Source organism: Chiloscyllium punctatum, chromosome 9 (assembly GCF_047496795.1).
Source record: "Chiloscyllium punctatum isolate Juve2018m chromosome 9, sChiPun1.3, whole genome shotgun sequence".
Lineage (NCBI taxonomy): Eukaryota > Metazoa > Chordata > Chondrichthyes > Orectolobiformes > Hemiscylliidae > Chiloscyllium > Chiloscyllium punctatum.
In genome coordinates, this window is record NC_092747.1 from 115,474,552 (window position 1) to 115,499,274 (window position 24,723).

Consider the following 24,723-nt stretch of genomic DNA (forward strand, 5'->3'; position numbering starts at 1 on the left):
ATGCTGGAGATCAGAGTCAAAACATATGGTGCTGGAAAAGCACAGCCGGTCAGGCAGCAGAGTAGCTGGAGAATTGGCATTGCACGCATAAGCTCCACATTCCTGATGAAGGGCTAATACACAAAATGTCGATTCTCCTGCTCTTCAATGCTGCCTGACCTGTTAGGCTTTTCAAGCGCCACCTTTTTGATTCTGGCTATCACCATGAAGACACCATCTTCATATCTGCTGGATATGCACACTGGCCCACACTCCATTGATGCAGCCATAGGTGCTTAACATCAATGGCAAGGAAAGAGAAGGATGATGGACATTAGACATGCTCCAGATGGCCCTTCCTCTTATAGGGGTAGGGTGTTGCCAAGTGGGCATTCACAGGGTGAAGCCAAACACAGGACTCCCAGAAATTTCTTCTAGAAAGAATGTACCAACCCCTAATTGTGATCCCACAGCCTGTAGAAGTCCAAACTGAGGAGATTAAGGCTGCACCTATGCAGGACACTCAATTGGTCCAAATATCCCCGGCTAAGTCTTTGAGGTTCAATGGGGCCAATTCGAGAGCAGGATCCCTCCACCCCAGCTGGAGAAGGCAGGACTGTGCTTGGATGCACAAAAGGATGGCTGAAAGTAGAACATCGATTTGTCACCCGTGCCATCATTGTAAATTATTGGGCATGCTTATAAACGTGTCTTCATTTGCACACTCAAAATGTTTGCTCTGATGTCTTTGCTGCTGTTGGAGCTCAAGTCTCATCAGACATTCCAAGTGTGCAGACACTGGAAATCTGAAATAAAAAACAAAGTACTGGAGAAACTCAACTGTTCTGGTATTATACGTGGAGAGAAAAAACAGAGTTGACCAACATTTTTCTATTTTAACTCATTTCTTATGTGGACTGGAACATTAAAAATGATAACTTCAGTGACATGTGATGCTAGCGCACTGACTGCTCCTTTTTGACTGTCCCCATGACTTGTCCTACCTGCTTATCTTCCTTTCCACCTATCGACTCCTCCATCCTCACCCCCATTCACTTATTGTACTCCATGCTTTTTCTCCCCACCCCACTGCCCCCCCCTTTCATTTAGCTCTCCACCCTGCCTCTATTCCTGATGAAGAGTTTTTGCCCGAAACAGATTTTCTTGCTCCTTGGATGCTGCCTGACCTGCTGTGCTTTTACAGCACCACTTTAATCCAGAACTCTGGTTTCCAGCATCTGTAGTCCTCGTTTTTAACCCTGCTCCTTTTTCAGTACACTCAGTCAGACACAAACTTGTAAATACTTGAAAGTAAGCTTTTACTACTCAAAACCATTTTCACTAATGGTTCCCATTTGCACATTTTCTTTTTCCCCAGCTCATTATCGATATCGCTATCTGAGCTCCCTCACCACGTGCCATCTATATATTTCCTATCTCCAATCAATTCAGCAGAAGGATCACTGGCCCCAAAATGTTGACTCTGCTTTCTTTCCACAGATGATGGGAGACCTAGCGAGTTTCTCCAGCTATTTCAGTTTTTGCTGATTGCAAGTGGAAAGATTTAGAGCATGCAATCAGATGGTTAACTAGAATCTTGAGTGACAGAAAAGATGAAGGCCTGCAAAAACACCTGGCCTGTGAACTTTCCACAGCAAGCAGAAGCTGCTTGCTATAAAACCAACAAGATGTGACTTAATTAAAGGGAGTCTAAATCTAGTTCATTCATCCTGGAAGCAGGTTTTAATTATGTTCTCTCATGCAGTGTGTTTGCCATAAAAGCTACTGGCACATGCACTAGGTATGACATTGACATAGCATGCTGTTGTACAGGAACCAGTCCACCTCCTTGGCTGTTCAGTGCTCAAAAATGCATCAAGTTGCCTGCTTATACCTTTGTTTAATAGCAATGCAAGTCACACAGGTTGACAAACTGCAAAGTGAGTGAACCTTAAGTGTAGCTAAAACCCATAAGATGCATCTTGTGTACATATACCAGAAGTGTATTTCTGTGTGCAGTGACCTGGCAGAAACGTACAGGGGGTTCTGACTTCTGAACATCCGACTTATGAATGCCTGTAGTTACAAACGCAATCCCAATCACAGGTGTTTTAATAATAATTTTAAAGATTAGATATTCAAAAGTTTCCTCATACATGAGCAGCTATTTAGTATTATTCTGCATTGTGTTCTAACTTGTAGCAGACTTATGAACGGACTCAAGAATGGAACCTGTGCGTAACCTGGGAACTGGCTGTACAAGTATCCCTGAATCCTGAAGAACTGCTGAAGTGGTGAGAGAGTTGGTCAGAGAGCAGACACAATGATGTGAGGAGGCTGATGATCTCAGCAATGGCCGAGTGGTATTAGTGTTGGGCTATTAATCCAGAAACTCAGCTAATATTCTGGAGACCTGGGTTCGAATCCTGCCACGGCAGATGGTGGAATTTTAATTCAATAAAAAGATTAAACTTAAGAATCTACTGGCTGCCATGAAATTGTCGATTGTCGGAAAAAATGCACCTAGTTCACTAATGCCCTTTAAAGAAATCTGCCCCCCTTACTTGGTCAGGTCTACATGTGACTCCAGACCCACAGCAATGTGGTTGACTCTTAACTGCCCTCTGAAATGGGCTAGCAAGCCACTCAGTTGTACGAAGTCTCAAAAAAAAAATGGACAGTTTAACTGGCATCGATCTTGGCACCAGAAAAGACTACAACAGAAGCAGTCCTGTCAAAGTCCTCCTTACTAACATCTGGGTGCTAGTGCCAAAATTGGGAGAGCTAGCTCAGACTAGTCAAGCAACATCCTGACATACTCATACTCATGGAATCATTCCTGACAATGTTGCAGATACCACTATCACTGTCCTTGTATATGTCCTCTCTCACTGACAGGACAGGCCCAGCAGAGGTGGTGGCATGGTGTATACATCAAGAGGGAGTCGCCCTGGAAGTCCTCAACATTGACTCTGGACCCCATGAAGTCCATCTTGTACAACACTTAGAAGAAGCACGGAGAATAGCAAGGGCACAAAATGTAATCAGGGTGGGGGATCTCAATGTCCATCACCAAGAGTGCCTCAAACTGGTCAGGTCCTAGAGGATATAGCTGCTAGACTGGGTCTGTGGCAGGTGGTGAGAAAACCAAGAGGGAAAAATATGCTTCACTTTGTTCTTAAAAATCTACCAGCTACAGATGGAACAGTCCACGACAACAAAGAGTGCCCACCACATAACCCTTGTGGAAACAAAGTCCTACCGTCACATTAAGAATAACTGCCATCGTGTTGCATGCTAAATGGGACAGACATCGAACAGATCTGGTAACTCAAGACTGGGCATCCATGAGGTGCTGTGGGCCATGAACAGCAGCAGAATTATACAGTACACAATCTGTAGCCTCATGGCCTGGCATATCCCCCACTCAATGATCCATTGTCATTTAGCCAAGGGATCAATGCTGGTTCAATGGAGAATGCAGGCGGGCTTGCCAGGAGCAGCACCAGGCATACCCAGAGAGGAGGCATCAACCTGGTGAAGCCTCCGAGCAGGACTACCTGCAATCTAAACAGCAAAAGCAGCAAGTGACAGACAGAGCTAAGCAACTTCCCCAGTGGATTAGATTGAACCCCTGCAGTCCTGCCACGTTCAGTCATCGTAGTTCCAGGATATCTCTGCAGGAGTTCCTCAAGGTCATGCCCTAGGCACAATCATCTTCAACTGCTTCATCAATGACCTTCCCTCCATCACAAGGTCAGAAGTAGGGATGTTCGCTAATAATTGTTCAATGTTGAACACCATTTATGACTCCTCTGATACTGAAGTAGTCCATATTAAAATGCAACAAAGTCTGGTGAATGTCCAAGCCTGGATTGAGAAGAGGCAATTAACATTCCACGCCACAAAAATGCCAGCTAATGAGCATCGCCAATGAGCAATTTAAACACTGCCTCAACACTCAATGATGTTACTATCAAACGGGGGTGGGATTGTTATCACTGACTAGAGACTTACCGTATAAGTACAGTCGCTATAAGAGTAGGTCAGAGGCTCGGCCTTCTGCAGCAAGTAATACACCTTCTGACTTCTCAAAGCCTGCCCATGATCTACAAGGTACAAGTCCACTTGCCTGGATGAATGCAGCTTCAACACCATCCAGGTCAAAGTAGCCCACCTGATTGGCACTGCATCCACAAACATCCAGTCACTCCACCACTAGCACTCAGTAGTATACACGCTGCTATCTACAAGATGTACTTCAAAGATCCTCAGGCAACACCTTCTAAACCCATGCCTGGTTCCAATAGAAGGACAAAGGCAGCAGATACATGGGAACATCATGACCTGCAGGCTCCCCTCCAAGCCACTTACATCCTAACTTGGAAATATATCGTTATTCCTTCACTGTCACTAGGTGAAAATCCTGGAATTTCCTTCCTAATGGCATTGTGGGTGAACCCACAGTAGGCAAACTGCAGTGGTTCAAGGGGACAGCTCACCACGATCTTCTCAAGGGCAACAAGAGATAGGCAATAGATGCTGTCCATCTAGCGACAACCAAATATCACGAAAGAAATGATTGTTCCTTCTGCCACTGGAAACAATTTCTCCTTGTTTATTCTGACAATGCCCTTCAATATTTTGAACATTTGTATCAAATCTTCTCTCACCCACCTCTGCATTAGGGAAAATAACTTTAGTTATATAAACTCCAAATGTAGCCATGTTATGATTCTCTGCCCTGTTAAAGACTGGCTTTCCACTGCATGAGAAGGAATCTGGGGTCATTAAGAAAATGACAGATGGGACCTGGAAAATCCAGCCTTAAACACACCATCCTTGTGGATAGGGAAGCACACAGGCATTACTGATAAGACAACTGGACCATTTTAATTTGGTGCAAAGGACCAGTAAAAATTACTCACTTCAGGAACAGTCTCAAAGATTATTTTGAAGACATAAATCCTTGTGATGGCAGACACCTTATGTAGAACTGACAAACTGTCATTTAAATTCTCTGCCTTTGTGTCACAATGAGAAAAAAATCAGCTCAAGAATTTTCAATAGATTTGTTAAATTAATCCCGATGCCTATAATTATGGTATTATTTCTGTTTGGTGGAGAGAGGTCTATAAGTTCAGTTTGAGCATCCAATAGGTTCTCAGAGGATTAGTCGTCTTCAAAGTGTATGATTGAGATGGACAGTCAGTCAGTCAGCATGAAGGCTAAATATTGGTCATAATAATTGGGACAAAATCCTACAAAACCATCCCACTTTGTCTACACCCCCACCGGAATAAAAAGCACTTTGTTCAGAGACAACTGTTCCTCAAAGCATGTGCATCAAACTGGGACATTTCCCAATCATAGACCACTTGACTCTACGATGAAAATCCAACATTTACCACACTTTTTGTTTCTGATTTCCAGTAATTACTGGAAATTACTAATCTCACAAATACTCCTAAACTCAGTTATGGAAGGCAGGCTACTGGGCAATTACAACTTTTCAACATTTTAAAGTTACTTTGCAGATTTTGTTTAATTTAGGCAACTATTTGCATTCTGAATTTTCTCTTTTAAAAAAAATAATGATTTTTAAATGTATATCTATGAATTCCTTGATTTGTTTCTTTAAAATGTTTAAATATTATTTGGATTCAAATACAAAGTTACTGACCTAATTTTTGACAAACCAGAAAAACAAAACTGGAAAATTTCAACACAATTTATTTATTCCACACAATAGCTAACTGCTTCGATCAAGTTTCTTTATGTTTTACTATTTACAGCAATAAGAAACAAACATATACAATCATGAGAAATAAAAACAGTCTTACAGTATAGATATCAGTGCCTAACACACTGGAAGACCTGTATCAACATTTAGATTAGTCATATTTTAACAACAAATTCCACATACATTCTTTGCAAAGCTGCAACTCCCAATTGGTGGAAGAGTGCAAATACATCCTGTTGCTACAATTCAGTTGTTAAAATTAACATAATAACCACAAAAAAAAAGAAATTGCATGAGATTCCTTTTGTTAATTTCTGATTTTTGCATTTATGAACACTTTCACTGTTGGTTAAATGCTTCTAGGAAAAGAGCAGTCCAAAACGGTATACGCTTTAACTAAACGTATGGAGATGATCCAGTAACTATCAGTATGCAATATAACTACCATACAAAAATAGGTACCAGACCAATTTTTGCATAATTTTGTTTCAGAACAAAAGTACAGTAAAATCTAACTTGTTTGGAAACAGGAATTAACAAAATTACTGCATCTGAATTCCAGAGCTCTAGTCAGTAGTATTATTCTTTCCTTACAAGAACATGACAAGCAGCAGTGTGAAACTACGTATATTCAAGCTGCAACAGCATCTGACACTGTATTTCATATGAGTTCAAGGGGAAGCACAGCATCCACAAAGAAGTGTTTGCATTTTAAATCATCTTAAATGGGCCTGCATGCTCAGTGTGTCTATTATTTGGCTGGGAAAATGACAATGGGTCAATTAAAATGTCAATTTGCAAAACAGGAGACTTCACAATAACTATAAAACAGATTTTCTAATTTGTCCCTTTAATCAGAGCCGCAAAAATAAGATATCCATTCCAACATTTTTTGATTCAGAACCACACAAACCAATGTTTGTCCAGAAGAGTTAAACATTGCTAACCACACTTTCAAAACATTCACCTAACCTCATTAATTGTAATGAATGCACAATTCCGAGGCTGCCTATTGTAATAGTGCCCAAGAATATTAGGTGTATAAGTAGATATACTCTCAAGCTGCAATATCCATTTTAATTAAACCTGCAGTGTAATCATAAATATTATTCAATTGCTTAAGATAACCAGTAGGATGGTATTTTTTCAATTGTGAAATACACTTTAAGACATCAAAAACTCATTTGGTGGTGCCGGTATTGGACTGTGATGTACAAAGTTAAAAATCACAACACCAGATTGTGGTTCAACAGGTTTATTTGGAAGCACTAGCTTTCAGAGCATTGTTCTTTCATCAGGTGGTTGTGGAGTATAAGAGCGTAAGACACAGAACTTATTGCAAATGTTTACATGATGCAAGTGAAATTATATATTGAAAAAGACCTGGATTGTTTGTTAAGTCTGTCATCTTTTGTATGTAAATCCCAGAATCTTTTTTTAAAGTTAGATTTTCAAGCAAACTTTAACATTAAGTGCTGTGTCAGCTCAGATAATGCCTGAAGGTGTGAGGTTAAAGACCGTCTGTGTCCCAATGTTCAGACTGATCCTATTTCTAAAAAGGGGATTTACAGAATCTTACATGGATTCATGCAGCTTTTGAGCAAAATAAACTGTCATTCTGCAAGTACGAATTCACCCCACAAATGTGTGTACCCGCGCACGTGGGTGCTATAGTGTGAGAAGGGGCATATGTCTGTGAGAGGGGGCATATGTGAAACAGAGTGTAGTGCAGTGGGGTCACCTGCAGTGCGACAGTACTTTCCAGGAGCCAAAAACTACACCATTTTCTTCCCAACATGTTATCGATGAGGATTAGCACCTTCCCCTTCATGACTTTCAACAACCATCAAAGCTCAAGCAGATCACTGTTCACAGCAACTCGCCTGGCCTTCGTTGACACTGATACCGCCATTACATGTGGGGTCACCACCATGTACGTGGCACGTACCCAAGTGACTGCCAAAGGTGCATCGCCTATATGTTGCGGACAAGGATGCCCTGAGGCACGGTACATGGACGAGACTGAGAGGACGCTACGACAATGGATGAATGGACACTGCCCAATCACCAGCCAGGAGTGTTCCCTCCCCCCAGTCGGGGAACACTTCAGCAGTCCGGGACATTTGGCCTTGAACCTTCAGTGACCATCGTCCAAAGGCTGACTTTCAGACTGGCAATGCAAAATGGCTGAACAGTGGCTGATAGCCAAATTTGGTACCCATGGAGATGGCCTGAACTGGGACCTTGGGTTCATGTCACACTAAAGGTGACCCCACTGCACTGCACACAGACACACACAAAACGCTCCTATATGCACACCCTCTACACTCTCACCCACGCATGCACCCTCTCACAAACCTACACACACACACACACACACACACACACACACACACACACACTCTCAGACACTCATGTTAAAGTTTGAGAATTTAACTTTAAAAAGAGGTCTGGGATTTACATATGAAAGAACTGAAACCAACATAGTCATTATAAAATACAAGAGACTTAAACAATCCAGATCTTTTTCAATATATCATTTCAGATGCATCACACTATAAACTTTTGCTATAAACTCTGTGCCTTACGATTTATACTCCACAACCACGGATGAAGGAGCAGCACTCCAAAAGTTTGCTCTTCCAAATAAACCTGTTGGACTATAACGTGATGTTGTGTAATTTTTAAGTAAAAATTACAAAAAAAGGGATGTTTCATTGCTGCTTACATTTCTAGAGATCTTTAATGATATGAAATATTCATGTATGGGGGTTTATAAAAAATTATGAACTACCTGAACTAGATTTTAGGCAGTTATTAGGATTTCAAAATATTCTCTCTACACACAACTAAAGATAGTCACTGCATGGGAAACCTCCGATAGAAACACACAAATTATGCCACAGAATACAAAATTGATCTTAAAATGTTCATTAATTCTGCATTCCTAAACAGTTGTCTTTTATCAATATACTTTAAACACAGATTCAAACCGCACATTTTGATGCACTGTTTTACAAGTATCATATTTTCAGATCAATTTCATCAGGAAAAAATACAAAGGAGAGACACTCCTATGCACACTTGGCCTTATTTTGTTTCCTACATAATAGAAAAATTATGCTAATGGGAACATTTAACACAGTAAAAAGATACCAGACAAGCATTTGCTTGTTTGCATTTGGTTGCATTTTTTTCCTCCCAGATTTGAAGGCTGTGTTTGTGTGTTACACTTCATGTCATGAACATGCAATCAGAGCTGACACAGCTTTCAATGAGATTTAAGCCGTGATGCTGTGTCTGTCTGTTACAGTGACTCTGGTGAATAGAAAAGATCTCAAAAGAACAACAAGCTCTCCTCGTGTCATTCAACACCACCAAAATAAATTTAACTGGACATTCTCTGCATTTGCTGTTTTGTGACCTTGTCTCACATACACTATGTATCACATTTGGCTGAATAACAAGTGGCTGCACTTCAAAAGTAATTCATTGGTACCTTTTGTGTATAATGAACATTTTTCTTTTGATTTAGTGCAAACTCTGATTACAATTGTTAAAGCTCCAGTCTAAATAGCAACCAAAAATTTAATACTTTTCCATATCTCCACTGCACTAGAATAGCATACTCAACTTTAGAAATAACATTGCAAAAGGTGATGAAAATATTTGAACTAAAATACAGTCTGACCTAAGGGCCACAAAAGGGCTCTTCATTGGAGTAAACAAAATTAGGATATAAATTCAATTTTCTTGTTATCTTTCTTGGCTAGGAAATACTTAGTTGCATACAATTTGATTCACCGGCCAGTTGTCCTATTTTAAAATACAGTCAAAACATTTCATTCCTAATTACAATCAAAGGACAGCTTCATATTTGAATCAGATAACAATAAACACAGTCACTAAAAACACAATTGGTTCAGTCTTGCTCTCAAACAGCATTGCAGAAAATAAGCATTAAAATAATATTAGACAGAAATATAGCCAATCGCAATATGCAATCTCATGGCATGGCAAAACTCCTACTGTACCTTTACCATCACGTCAGGAAATCATCCCTGGTTCAAAGAAGAGTGCTAGAGTGCCAGGAGCAGCCTCAGGTTGATCTAAATATTAGTTACCAAAATGAAGAAGCTACAAAACAAGACTGTATGTGCGCCAAATATCACAAACAGCAAGTGACAGACAGAGTTGAGAAATTCCACAATGAACAGATCAGATCAAAGATCTGCAGACCTGCCACATTCTGCTGAGAGAGGTGCTGAACAATTGAAATACTCGTTGGAGGTAGAGGCTCCACAAATATTCCATTCTCAACAATGAGTAGTCTATCAGATCACTGCAAAAGATAAGGCAGAAGCATTTGCAATAATGTTCAGCTAGAAGAGCTGATTGCATGGTCCATCTTGGCCTCCACCAGAAGTCCCCAGAATCAGTTGTCAATCTTCAGTCAATTTGATTCGTTCCACATGATATCAAGGAACAGGAGTAACTGGCACTGCAAAAGTTATGGGGCCTGATAACATCCTGGTAAAACTGAAGATGTGTGCTCAGAAACTTGCCGTACCTCCAGTCAATCTGTTCCAGTACAACAACACACAACACTTGCATCCACCTGACGTGGAAACTTGGCCAGGCTCATCTTGTTCATGAAAAGGACACATCCAACCCAGATTACTGCCTTATCAATCAACTCTCCACCATCAGTAAAGTGATGGAAGGTATCAGCGAGTGCGATCAATCAATACTTCAGGTGCAGCTAGGTGACTGCCCTTGACATTAGGTTGGATTTGACCAAGAGCGTCATCAAGGAGCTCCAAACCTGGAGTCAATGGGAATAGGGGAAAAGTCTCCACTGATCAGGGTCATAACTGGCACAAAGGAAGATAGTTGTGATTGTTGGAGATCAGTCATCTCAAATCCAGAACATCTCTACAAGAGTTCTTGCATCTTCAGTTCCTTCATCAATGATCTACTCTTCAGCTTATTGTCAGAAGTGGGAATAATGGCTGACAACTGCACAATGTTCAGCACCATTCACTACTCAGTTTTTGAAGCAGCGATATTCAAATACAACAAGACCTAGTCAATATCAAGTTTTGGGCTGATATATACCACACAAGTACCAGGTAATGTGCATCCCGAACAAGAGAGAATCTAATCATCATCATTTTACATTTAATCACACTACCATCACTGAATTCCTTACGATCAATATCCTGGGGATCTCAACTGGACTTGCCATATAAATACAGTGGTTACAGAGGCTCAAAGTCCAGTAGCATATAACTCACCCCAAATCTCCCCCAAAGCTTGCCCATCACTAAAATGCACAAGTCAGGAAGGTGGTGGAATACTCAATTGCCTGGATGAGGGCAGTTCCAATAACATTCAACAGTCTTGACACCATTCAAGCCAAAGCAGTCCACTTGTTTGGCACCACACCCACATTCACTTCCTTAACCACCTACACTCAGTAGCAGTGCACACCATCTACAAGATGCACTGGAGAAATTCACCAAGGTTCCTCACTTACACGTTCCAGACCTGCAACCACTACCATGTAGAAGGACAAAAGCATCTGGTGCATGGGAACACCACCAATGTCAAGTTCTCATCGAAGCCACTCCTCATCCTGACTTGAAAATAGATCACTTTTCTTCAGTGTTGTTAGGTCAATATGCTGGACCTCCCTTGCCTATTTGCAAAGTGGGACTACTTACATCAATTGGACTGTTAACTGTTCAAGCCAGCAGATCACCACCACCACCTCAATCACAATTAGGGTTGGGTGATAAAAGCTGGCCCAGTCAGCAATGCCCATATCCATGAATGAATAGAAAATACATATAATTGTGACAAACAAGATAATGTTTTTGCTCAAAAATTGAAGAAGCACATTTTATTTTGCCATGAGATGTTTTTAACCTGAGGAAGATTTCATTGCTTAGAATCAGAATGAAACAACAGAACATGCTATCTGGCCCACTATACCAATGTTAGTCCTTTGTACCAGCTGCCCAATTAGTTCAACAGTTTTGATTCAATTCACTTTTGATGTTGTTACTGTTTCCACTGTCATCTTTCAGGCAGTACATTCAAGATCAGAAGAACGCAATTTTTTTTGCCCCCGGCTTTTTCAAAGTGCTGCCACTAACACGATAAGCTGAATATAACTTCATCCCGTACTATACAAAGTAATCCTCACCTCATATTTGAGAGATCGATGATGAGCTTTTTTTAAAAACTCTTCCTCGCTTATTTTCATCCCAACGAGGAATTCTCTGAAGAACTATCTTCCACACTCTTAATAGCAAAGAGTTTCGAAAAACAATGGCTAATCACGTCTTTCAATCCAAATGAAAAGTTGCGGTTTCACACTTGAAAGATGAATACAATCCCATAAAGAAGTTCAGCAATTAAAAGCAATGGAATTAATGAGCATTTAGGAGCAGTGACACACTGCTGACTAACTCATAAGGTAGAATGGTGCAGCAACTCCTGAAACAGGTCAGTTGAGTCTAGTACTGATGCACAGCCAGCAGTTGACATTTCTAATGTACTGCAATTAATTCTCCCACAACAGCTGAGACTAAAACTACTGAAATAAACAATAAGACAATGTCATAATTTGCATATTGCAAGTGAAAAATAACAAAATATTGTATCATCATAATGGTTGCAAAAATGGACAAAAGGTGTGTATAACTTAGAAGATAAAAATATACCTGAATAATATTTAAAACTTGTAAAATGGAAATTGATTTCACTTCAATTGGACACAGCAAGTTTTGTGAGACACAAGGAAAGTTGGATTTTCTCTTGACCTTTGTTTTGCAAACATATCGGTCAAAATAAACACTTTCAGATAATTTTTAGATATAACTATAAATCATCATCCCAATAATACTAATTTCACTCCACTACTCTCATCATTCGAATGTCTCTCTTCCGATAATGTCAAATCTCAACATTCATTAATAAATTGATCATTTAAGATGGAAAATGCTCCATATTTTTAAAGTGCTGACCACCTTTTGGGTTTAAAATGGTTTAGTTCAGGCCATATTTGCAAATCCCCAAAATTAATCAGAACATCTGCGTATGCGACTGTGTGCACATTTGCTCATTTTCTATGTCTACAATGCTGAGCACATCATGACCCCAATGTTCATTGGATCCAAGTTAATTGCCAATGTTAACAATGAGGCGGCTTCTGGATTAGTGGTGCTGGAAGAGCACAGCAGTTCAGGCAGCATCCAAGAGGGGGCTGGCAACTTGCAGTTATTTTTATTGCAGCAGGCCAAAGACAAAATTAAGCAAGGAAATGGCAGACATGTTAAGTAATTAATTTTTAACATTTTTGCCATGGGGGAAAACAGTATGCAAGACAAAGGAAATAATTTTGTATCAATGACTGTTGGATAATTGTGGGATAGGAGGGCTACATTGTTTAATCCATCCCTCAATCCGGACAAATTCATGATCTTGGGAATTGCCTGCCAATCTGATTAGTTGTTGGCAGCTTCCTTCGTCCTGGCAGCGCTATAGTTCATTAGCGGGCACTGCAGGAAGAATCTCAAAGAGAGTCATCCTGGAGTTTTAAGATGGGGAGTGAATTGGGGTGGGATCAAGGTCAGGTTCTGTTGTGCTGGAGGCTTGGAACAAAGGACAGGGTGACATTTTAAGTGGTGTTCCTCATGCACACTGGCAACCCTGAATTAGGTGCCTCCCTTGTTTCCCACCTTGCCAAGTAAACCCCATAAAAATGATCTACCCACACCAGTCATATTTTGACGTGGGTATTATCAGGATCAATTGAACATTTAGTAAGCTACAGAGGGTGGGTTGCCAATTTGAGGGTAATTTAGAGGCCAAGATTATGATACTGGACAAGCAGTTAAATATAATAGGAGCTACGTTACTCTAGATGGCAGAACATGACTCACAGCATCCAGAGAGATCTATGTTAACGTCCTAATTATCCTGCATTTATTGAGATCTTGGATAAGAGGATAGAATACCACACATCCAAGTTCCCTAAAGATCTAAAGATGGGTGACAATGTAAGTTATGCAGATGGTAAGGGCAAGATTATGCCAAACAGATTTTAATGAAGATGAGAAATCCACTTTGGACCGAAAGAGGATCAAGATACTTTATTTAGCAAAAACCCAGCAGCAGTGAAGGTGGGAGAAACTTGAGGTGAACAATGTTATCCAGATAATTGAAATGTCTTGGACAGATACAGAGAAATTGATAAGGCTTGTGAAATGGTTGCCCTCGTATATAGATGCTGTTAGAGGTCATGCTACAGTAAGTAAAATCACATCTGATTTATGATATCAAGTCCTTTGTATTCCATCTTGGAAGGGATACATTTGGAGAAGGTGTAGCTGAGGTGGTAGCCAGTGGGGTTTCCAAAGGGTTTGTGTCAGGAACCAGTAGGAATGGCAAACAGTGATGATACAAAATGCCTGCAACACGAACAAGTTAGGAAAATGGGGAAACTTCTTTATTGAAACTTAATATTGGGAAATGACAGGTGGTACATTTTGACAAAGTGATGGGGATGGGCAATATAGACATAATGATGCAATTTTACTAAGTATACAACAACGAGGGGATCTGGGAGTGTGGGTTGAGGTTGAATCAGTTTTTGAAGATGACAAGGCATATTAAGAGAATGGTTAGCAAATCATACCGACGCTTAGGCTTTACAGCACAGCAGAGAGACCAATTATTTCAGCCTCTGAATTTCAGTGCAGGAGTTCTTTAGGGCACTGTCTTCAGGTGAATGATCTTAAGTTCAGAAGTAGAAATGTGTGCTGATGATGGCACAAGTGTCAGCACCATTCACAACTCCTCAGATATCAAGTAGTCATGCCACTAGCAACAAGACATAAATAATGCCTGGGTTTGAGCTGTTAAGTGGACAGTAACATTTCTGCTGCACAAGTGCAGGCAACGATCATCTCCAACAAGAAAAGAATCTTAACCATCTCCTTTGATGTTCAACATTATTATCACTGCTGTGTCCCTCAACAATTGGAGTTACTACGAACCAGAAACTTAACTGAAATGGCAACTTAAATATTACGCCTGTAAGGGAAATTGTGCGAATTCTGTTGGGTGGAACTCATGTCCATTTTCAATAGTGCACAAATCAGGTGCAATGGAAAGCTCTTTACCTGCATAGATAGATGGATGTAGCTGCAAGAACACTCCAGAACCTTAACACCATTCAGAACATTTGAAAGATCTCGTGCCGTGGCTGGCTGGTGGCAGAAATGATGTCAGCCAGTGTACAGGCAAATAATCACAAGTTGTTAAACACTACCTTAAGGGTAACTAGGGATGGGTATTAAATGGTGGTCCAGCCAGGAATAGCCACATCACATACATGAATTTTAAAAAAATACACACAAGGTGTTCATAATATTTGAAATACATTTTTCAATGATCAGAAAGCAAAACAAAAGTTTGACTGAAGAAAAAAAGCCAAAATTTAATTTAAAAAAAACCATCTTAAATAATTATTGTAGTATTAGTTGAAACTCACTAAACACAATAATTAATGGGGATCAGTAAGGATATTTACCAATTACTAATTCAGTAGACCATTAATGATACAGTTAATCCTCATTCAAAAGGCACTGCTTTTAAGATTTTACTTTAACAGCAATTTTTTAATAATGTAGAAATAATGGTTTTCACCAAATTAGGATTGCAAGAAATACTGCATTTAGTTGGAATTTAGACAGCATATCATATGTTGCAGCCTACACAATAATTTTAGGATTTGTGAATGTTTGAATAACTCCGGTTTTTAATTATAGACACTCCCAAGTGGAAAACAGAAAAACTTTCTCAATATTTCCCTCATTATAAAGGTTTCCTGCCATCCAGTAGCAGCCATGCAATCTGAGGAAAAAGAAGCCCATTTCATCGAATATGCATTTTTATCCGTACAACTCTGACAAGCTTGAGATCAATGGAACAAAAGAATGCTTTAAAATCCTTCATAAAAAGCGGTTTGAACTACACAAAATCATATTTTTCTGGAGCACTTCAATTTACTTTTTATGGTTAACAAGCAGGGACAATGAACTCAGAAATTTGAACATATAAATCAGATCATCTTCAAAGTAACATCTGTCAGTGTAGGCCTGTAGGCTTATAGAAAAAGGAGAATCAAACTCTCTTTTCACTCCACTAAAATGAATGGTACTTGGATACCAGTTTTTCCAAACACTACGATGTTCAAGACGACAGAAGATTTGGATTTACAACAACTCATGATAATTTTAAGTTTTATCCTAATTTGGACAGCTTTTTCAATGAAATTAATTTGCTAAGATGAACTATGTGGAATCACTGTTTGCAGCTTTAGTAAACAAGCCAGTCTTGCCTTTAAAGGAAGCCAGCCTATCTGAAACCATCCCAATGTCAGATGTACAGCATGGAAACAGACCCTTCGGTCCAACTTGTCCATGCTGACCAGATATCCCCAACTCAATCTAGTCCCACCTGCCACCACCCGGCCCATATGCCCATCCAAATGTATTTTAAGAATTATTCCAAATATCATGTAAAACTATGTAACAAATTGGAAAACATTGTAACATGAAACATTTGTAAAACTTGCTTGGATATCTTATCTGAAGAGTAATGCTTCCGAAACGTCCCCTCCTGACTCAAACCAAGAACAGAAGACATTAGATGATTTCAAAGAGATATTGTTCTTCAGTTCGGATATACATACAATAATATCAACAGCTCAAACATTTTTGTCAAGTGAGAGGAAGTCTGTGGGAAAACCAATTAAAAGAACTGAAGCTTTTAAAGCTAACACAACTGTGGTCTAAACAATGGACAAGTAAATTTACGTTGCACACAAGTGCCATGAACAAAACCAGATTTGCACATAAAAATAAAGAAAGCTAGCTGAAATTTCTTGTTACAATGTTCATTCACAACCAGTAGTGTGGAAAAGCCAAGGCATCATACATCTCCAAAATAATGCATTTCTAATCATGGTACAAAATGTGCAAATCCCTGAAAATTCATCAGCTTTTTGATGAAATGGAGCATTTTTTATGACAACACATGATTTCCAAATTAAAATATTCTTGCAATGCAAGAATCAGAATGGACATTGAAATAATGGAAATACTTCTTTTAAACTTCTCAAACACCCATCTAAATTAATTAGTATTTCAAAATGTATACATTTGACATAAAAGACAGGACATTCAAGGTAACTAACTGGATTAACCCATCTCAATTTAACCTCTTAATTTACCATCCAAAATGGAAGTTTTAAAACTTAAAAAAAACTAAACTCACTTTTCCCTGTCAATTTAGAACTAACTAGCAAATCAATACAAAATCAGATTCTGAACTTGTATAGGACCAGAATACACAGTTTTGTATTGAGATCTATAAATCACCATTATAAACAATAATTTGTGATCAAAATCAATGAAAATCACAATGCAAAAGGTTCAGTGTACCTTCATATAGAGAAAATTTTAAACGAATGGTTATGACGTTCTTCCTCCCCACTCTATGGGCACTCATAACAGGCATAATAAATACATCAGATAAGGAGCACAAAGATAGTCAAAAGGCTAGCATTCAACTAAAAACTTAAAAGCAAGGTGGAAGCATTTCAATCCTTTGGTCAGTTACTAAAGTGACTGAATTTGGATGTGAAGAACAGAAACATTCTAATTTCCTCTCCTACAAATATGCAGTACCATTCTTTCTACTGGAGTTACATATTTAATAAGGAATCCAATAAAAACACACATGTACAATGAAATGCATAAACTTGTTTCACAGAGAACAGGACCAGATTTTAACATTACATTAACAGGTCATGTAATTAGCAGATTGTCCAAATGTACTTCACTCTCTTTGCATCAATCCATTGGTCCTAGTTTTCAAAGCTGCTACTAAACATGTATAGCTCTGAAAATACCACTTCTGTTACTGGTGCAAACCGATATATATAAGCAAAAATTATATCACCTGGAAATGGTTTTCAGAACTAATATAATCTTCAGTACCAACAGCATTTTCAAACTATTTCTGTTTTTATAGTGAGTTGAAATATTAAGCTATTAAGAATATTGCAGAGTAATAAAACAGCGTTGCACTCCATAGATGCCATTAAATTATCATGTTTCACAATAAACAAATTCAAATGAGTAACTTAGATGTGATATTTATGTTCCAAGCTTATTACATTTTGCTGTTTACAACAAGTCAGGCTTATTTCACTTGTGTGTTTTGGTACGAAAACTTTGTATTATAATCTCTTGGGAAATTAGGGATGGATAACAAATGGGCACATACCAAGAAAATATATTTTTAAAAAACATTAGAAAGGCAGAGGGCATTTTACCAGTCTTCAAATACACACGAGTCAGCATTTTAAAAATCAAGGCTGCAGTGAAGTTAAATGTTGAACCACAAACACGGCTCCCAAAATACAAGTTTCTGTCAATGAGTTTGACAAAGCTTTCAGACTGAAGTCTCGATTCCTTGCATTAACAGTACATGATACTTGAGGCTAACCCTTAGCTTGGTTCAAATGGACATTCACATGTTGAGACTGATCTTCGTAAACTTAAAAAAACTAAGGAATCAATTAGAAACAGAAGTGTTGCTGAACAAAGAACTTGAGGTACAGATGCACAGTTGAAAGTGGAGTTGCAAGCAGACAGGGTAGTGAAGACAGTGATTGGTACGATTGCCTTCATTGGTCAGTGCATGGAATATAGGAGTTGGAATGTCATGTTGCAATTGTACAGGACATTGGTGAGGTCACTTTTAGAATACTGGACTACCTGCTATAGAAGAAATTTATCAAACTTGAAAGGGTTCAGAAAAGATTTACAAGGATGTTGCCAGGATCGGAAGGTTTGAGCTAAGGTAAGAGGATGAATAGGCTGGGGCTATTTCCTCTGGAGTTTCAGATGCTGAGGGGTGACCGTAAAGAAGCTTATAAAATCATGAGTGGCATGGATTCGGTGAAAAGCCAAGGTTGAAGAATCCAAAACTAGAAAGAATAGGTTTAAGGTGTGAGGGAAAAGATTTAGAAAGGACCAAAGGGGCAACCTTTTCATGCAGAAGATGAAGGGTGGATGGAAAGAGTTGCCTGATGAAGTGGATGAGTCTGGCACAATTAAATAATTTAAAGGATATCTGGATGGGGTACATAGATAGGAAAGGTGTGGAGGGATATTGGCCAAATGCTGGCAAATGTGACTAGATCAGTTTAGGGTATCTGATAGACATGGATGAATTGAACCAAAGAATCTGTTTCTGACCTGTATAACTAACTGGAATGTTCTGCATTTTCACTGGCCTCATTTCTATTTAATCATGGTTTTTCATGTCACAGGAGGAAAGTATTTGTTTCTTCTACATGTCAAAATCAGCAACAATGAGAGATTCCTACTGAGGAATTATGTCCCATTTGATTTCAATAATGCATAGGAATTGTGAATATATTATTTTTTTTCAATTTCATTAAAATGCATTTCAGGGATTCTCAGTACAATCGCAAATTCAGTAATACTGCTACTGATATTATCACCAAAATTGACTTCAATAAATCAAGAGTAAAATGCCACTGTATAATAAAGCAAAACAGCTGAGTGTCTAGAGCATTTGATATTCAAAGAACTGAGTTAAACGCATGGACCATTCATCGCAACAACTCACTTGATTCAGGTGGAAAATCTTTACAAAAAGGAGTAGGAAACCTCATAATTAGAGTTCAAGCAGGGCAGGTGCAGCAGAGTAATCACTAGTGATTTACCTAGATCATCACTGATTCTTCAACTTCTGTTGATAAAGGAAAGCAGGGAGAAACCAAAGAATATGCTATGCTGCATATTAACATATTGCGCATAACAAGACAAGTCTGACCTCCATGGACTTCACTCCTCCCATTTATCCTTGGTTAGTAATCCCTTTCAGAATCAAGATTTTCCCATTTTAATATAAGATTGTAAGAATTAAGTTCGAAGCATGCAATTAAGATGTGCAACTACCGATAGATTGGTGTATTTTACACCATTGTCCCCTAAAGTAGATGGTAATAATAACAATGGAAACTTCGAGCGAAGAATTTGCTTTGCAGCAAATAGAAATGGATTTCAACAGAAACTGGCTTAATTTATTACATTCTCACGTATCAGAAATGACACTGCAATTTTCACAGTTCTTGAGGAGTGAACATGATTTGACATTTTCATTTATCTTGAATTGCTCCTTTTTTAAAAAAAGGAAAATGTCTTTCTACAAAAAGTGACAAATAAAAAACACACTGCGATTTACTATATTGTTACGAGAGAATCCCAGTATTAAATAAGAATTGATTTAATAATAGCTTAAGACATTTTAGTGTTGGAATTGGCAAAAAGAATCAAGTTAAAATAAGGCGATTTAAGTTTTTTCCAGCAAAATGTATATTTAGCAAACAGCACATCAAATCAACATTGCACTAACTTTATAAAACAGATAAAGTACAAAAAGTACTGTACAGTAAATCTCTTTTGCATATATATACACATCAACACAAAGCTCAGAGCATTAATTAATTTTGCTCCATTGGAGTCTTCACCAGCTTTTTATGTGCACCATTTCCACAATATATTTCACAAGCTGTGCGGTTTAGTATTCACACATGCAGGTGAGAAAACAACCTCAGTGTACGTCTATGGACAAGTGATGATCACAGCACTTTAGAACTAAAGTGCTTTCCATTGAAAAGGGAAAATTTAGGACTGTACGTCAAAGCGATTGAAACTACAATGCTTGGTTTTAATTTTGAATGATAAATATCTCACAATGATCGTGAAAGAAATATTAAATCATCCATAGCCTCAATTTAAATTTCAGAACATGGCATTGCTGATTTTCACCTCAGCTGTTTCTTTACTCAACATCTTATTTTTAAAAATGCATTACTTTAAGATCTAAAATACAGCCAAGTACAACATCTAAAGGATATAGTTTGTTTTGAATCTTGCTTGGGATTGTGATTGGTTTCAAAGGTAATTAAGGGTTGTAGTTGGTTTCAAACTTAATTTAGAATTTAAGTACAATGAAAAAAAATCATTGCATGAGTCGAGCAAAGTTCTTCTAATCCCATATTTTTCTCCCCAGACAAGTTTAGAAGTGCTCTTCAGTGTGCAGACAAGGAAACTATATTTTTCTGATAAATTATGAAAAGAGGGAGAATGTAAACATTTAACTTTGAGCAACAAATTGGCTAAAATTCAACTTTTGCAACGTTTAACAACATCGAAGCAGTTTCTTCTTCAGCCAACTCCATACGAGTGAAATCTGTTATACTGTATACGTTCATGTAAAACAAACAAATAAAGCAATCATTGGTCAGGTTTCCAAGGAGCTTAATGGAAGGAGTGGATGAAAATATCAATAATTGATTGGCAGTAACTGCTTCTTTACCACGGAGGCCTCACTCAAATTGCTTGAGCCGAAAACAACTCCAGAAATATTACAAAGTCCTTCCGTAAACATGTGGATAATTTCTACTCTGTCCATATAATTTTTGTAGTTTGGATTTCATTTTACGCTGGCTGCAAAGAGGGTACAAAACCATATTTCTATTTTCATTATGGAAAGCACATTTTGTTCTTTCTTTGGAAAACAAGGACACATATCAAAGTATTGTGGGAAAAACAAAACAATAGCTGGAAACCTAGATTTCTTAGCTGAACTGAAGTGCCTCTACTACTTTATGAACACTTATCAATAACCACTAGACATACCACTCCCGGCGAGAAATGATTGAACCATCTAAGTGTGAAATGAGGTCATCTTCATTTTCATCATAATAGTCATCATGCAAATATGGAGGTGCATTGGAAATTTTTCTATCTTCATAATAGTCGACGGGTAACTCAACTCCTTCAGTGTATCTGTTATTTATATTGTCTGCACTTTGCCATTTACTTTTCTGCACCTCTATGGGATAATCCTGGAATATGTTATTTGGTTCGAGCTTTCGTTCACTTTTCTCATAATCAGTGTATGGTTCAATTCTATTTGATTGTAAAACATCCATCTGTGAGTCCTTCTGTATATCTGTAGTCCCAGCATACTGCTTTGTGTAGTAGTCTCCACGGAAGGTACGCCGACGTCTCAAGTAGAACATTACAATGATGATAACCACAAGCATAAGAAAAAGAGTGCCACCAACCACACCACCAATGATGGTTCCTAAACTGTCACTCTTCACAGATTCCAAGGTTGACTGAGGAATCATGGATCTTTTGGTAAAAGCAGGTACACTTGTGATTCCCACTGTTGAGTGGATTGGTGGCAAGGTTGTGGATAGCAAGGTTGTAGTGGGTGGCTCTAAACGGAAATGGGGTAAGGATGAAAAGAGACAGAAAAGCATTGAATACATTTATACGGTTATGGATCAAACCAAACCCTTTGAAATATATTAAGATAGCGTAGACCCTAACTTTTTCGTATTTTATGAGCAAGTGCTAGGCATTGCATTCCAGATGCAATTTGATTGGAATTGAACCCGCATCCCTGGCGCCTTGAAATCAAAACATAAGGCAGCTTATTGAAACTTTACATCTCTAATTTTGAATCTCTAAAGTGTCATCTCTTGATTACAAAGATCACACCTGAATGAATATGTAGAAAACTTGGACCCAGGCCTTAGCTTATGCTTGGAGGAGTCAACAGTAAAATGATAGATGGTAACAGGGATGAGATAGGGAACTGGTGAGGGAAAATAAAGTGGGTGAGTATACTAAGGGGATGTGAGAGACAGAGAGGCAAAGCAATTTTAACAAGACTAGCTCAGATTACATCTTTTGAAATAAACAGAAAGTCTATATTAGTCAAACCCATCTTAGCTGTTCTTCATCTTCCCAACTCCTTCCCAGTGGCCAGAACTTTGACCCTAGGGTATCTCTCTCTAGCTCTGCTAGTTAACAGAAAAGACTGAATAAATCTTTATTACTTAGCTCTGTTCCTTAGCACTTGTATGCCTAGTTTACTAATTACTCATTTATTTAATTGTCAACTTATTCTTTTCTGAAACTGATGTTTACTTTTGTACCAAACCTAATCTTCCTGAAATTTGCTCACTGCCCCTCCAAGTGAAACAAAAATTGAAATGTGGCTCCCATGCGATAACACTGAGCAACCCTAGTTTACATTTTTTTTTCCAATCTATTTTATTACTGGTCAAATGTTCATTTTCACAAGGTAGAGAGATGTCAGATGCTTACAGTTTGCAACTGATTATTTAAAACATGGTTGATTGACATTTTTATAGGGCTTTTCAGCAGTAGTTTTCTTTTAAGAAAGTTGTGGCTTTTGTTTATCTAAGCTTTTCCCTTCATGCTATTTTACTATAGGATTCATCAGTTCTGTACAGAATGCATGCTGAGAAAAGGCATGGAAGTGCTTTGAATTGGCATGTAGGGTATTGGGTGCATTTGGGAGGTTGAATAAGACGACATTAGTTGACATGGAAACAGTATGGGTAGCATCTTTAGAAGTTATCTTTCAAGAGGTTCCCAGCATTCAGATCACGGTTTATAAGTTTTCTGAGGGACCGTGATCCAGAAGTCCTCAAAGCTAATTTAACTGCATGAAACTGCAGAGAACTTGACCAGATCAGGACTGAAAAGTGCAGGCAGTTACGACACGAGTGAAAACTGAAAGCATCAGAAATGATTGGGGTGGGGGAGCAGGAATCCCAGAATTTGGTTAATTGCCACTTTTAAAGGTCTGCAGTCTCCAAGGCTTGAAAATCCAGCCCAATATCTCTAGGTTTTGGCTCTGAAGCAATACATTTACACAAGCATTGAAAAATTCACATTTGAATTGCAATTATAATTGGTGTTATTTGCATATTTTATCATTCATGGGGAGCAGGTGTTATTGGCTGCTTTCACGTTGCCAATGAGACTGTGATGTTGAGCTATGTTCTTGCTGCTGTCCAGTTGCTGTATGTTGACTCACAATACTGTTAGGGAGGAAGTTCCCAGATGTTGACCCAGTGACACTGAAGGAAGTGATATATTTTCAAGTCAGAATGCTAAGTGGCTTGGAGGAGAACTGAAAGATGGTAGTGTTCCCATGCATCTGTTGCTCTCATATTTCTAGATGGTAATAGACATGGATTTTGAACACTGAGGATCTTTGGTGAATTTCTGCAGTGCATTTTGTAGATGGTACACACTTCTGCTACTGACAGGAGTGAAAGCAGTGAAAGTTTGTGGGTACGGTGCCAATCAAGCAAGGTACTTTGTCCTGATGGAGTCAAGTTTTTTGAGTGTTGTTAGAGCTATTCTCATTCATGCAACCATCTTCCTTTTTGCCAGATATGCCGCACATTTGTATAAAAAGGACCATTGTGTTATTAATGGTGAAAATTAAGGTTAAGACTTATTTGGGATAGCATGATTTTGTTAAAAAAAACATGATGTGTTACTAACTTAATTAAATTCTTTGAGAACTAACAAGGAAGACTGATGCAATGTTTGTTGTCTACATGGATTTTAGCAAGGAATTTGACAAGGTTCCTCATGGCAGATATCAAAAAAGTAAGAGCACTTGAGATAAATGGGAATGTGGCAAGCTCAGCAACAGGAAACAAAGTGCACTGATTCATTTAAGAATGCTGGGTAGTTTCCAGTGATATTCTAAAGGGCTGAGTGATGCACGAGATGATTTCCTTCATTGGGCAATAAAGAGATATAGTGCTCAAACCATATAAAATGCTAGTTGGCCACCAATGGAATTGTCTACATGGTTTGGTCATCACATTCCAGGAAGAACATTAGTGCTCTGGGGAATTATAGAGGAGATCTACAAGAATGCTGCCAGGGCTTGAAAATTGCAAATAGGAGAAAAGATTCATAGTCAATAAGACATGTTTTTGGAATCAAAATGTTTTGTTAATTTCTCTTAAAAACTAC

General features: G+C 38.5%; 1 protein-coding gene across 1 annotated transcript in view; it reads right to left on the reverse strand.

Moving 5' to 3' along the window:
• Nucleotides 1–5,695: 5,695 nt before the first annotated feature.
• LOC140481634 (nectin-3-like) overlaps nt 5,696–24,723 on the reverse strand; it is a 141,113-nt gene continuing 122,085 nt past the window's right edge. Inside the window, exon 6 of the mRNA XM_072578144.1 lies at nt 5,696–22,129. Coding sequence (XP_072434245.1) covers nt 21,531–22,129 — 599 coding nt within the window. The 3' untranslated portion in view covers nt 5,696–21,530. The remainder of the gene's footprint in view (nt 22,130–24,723) is intronic.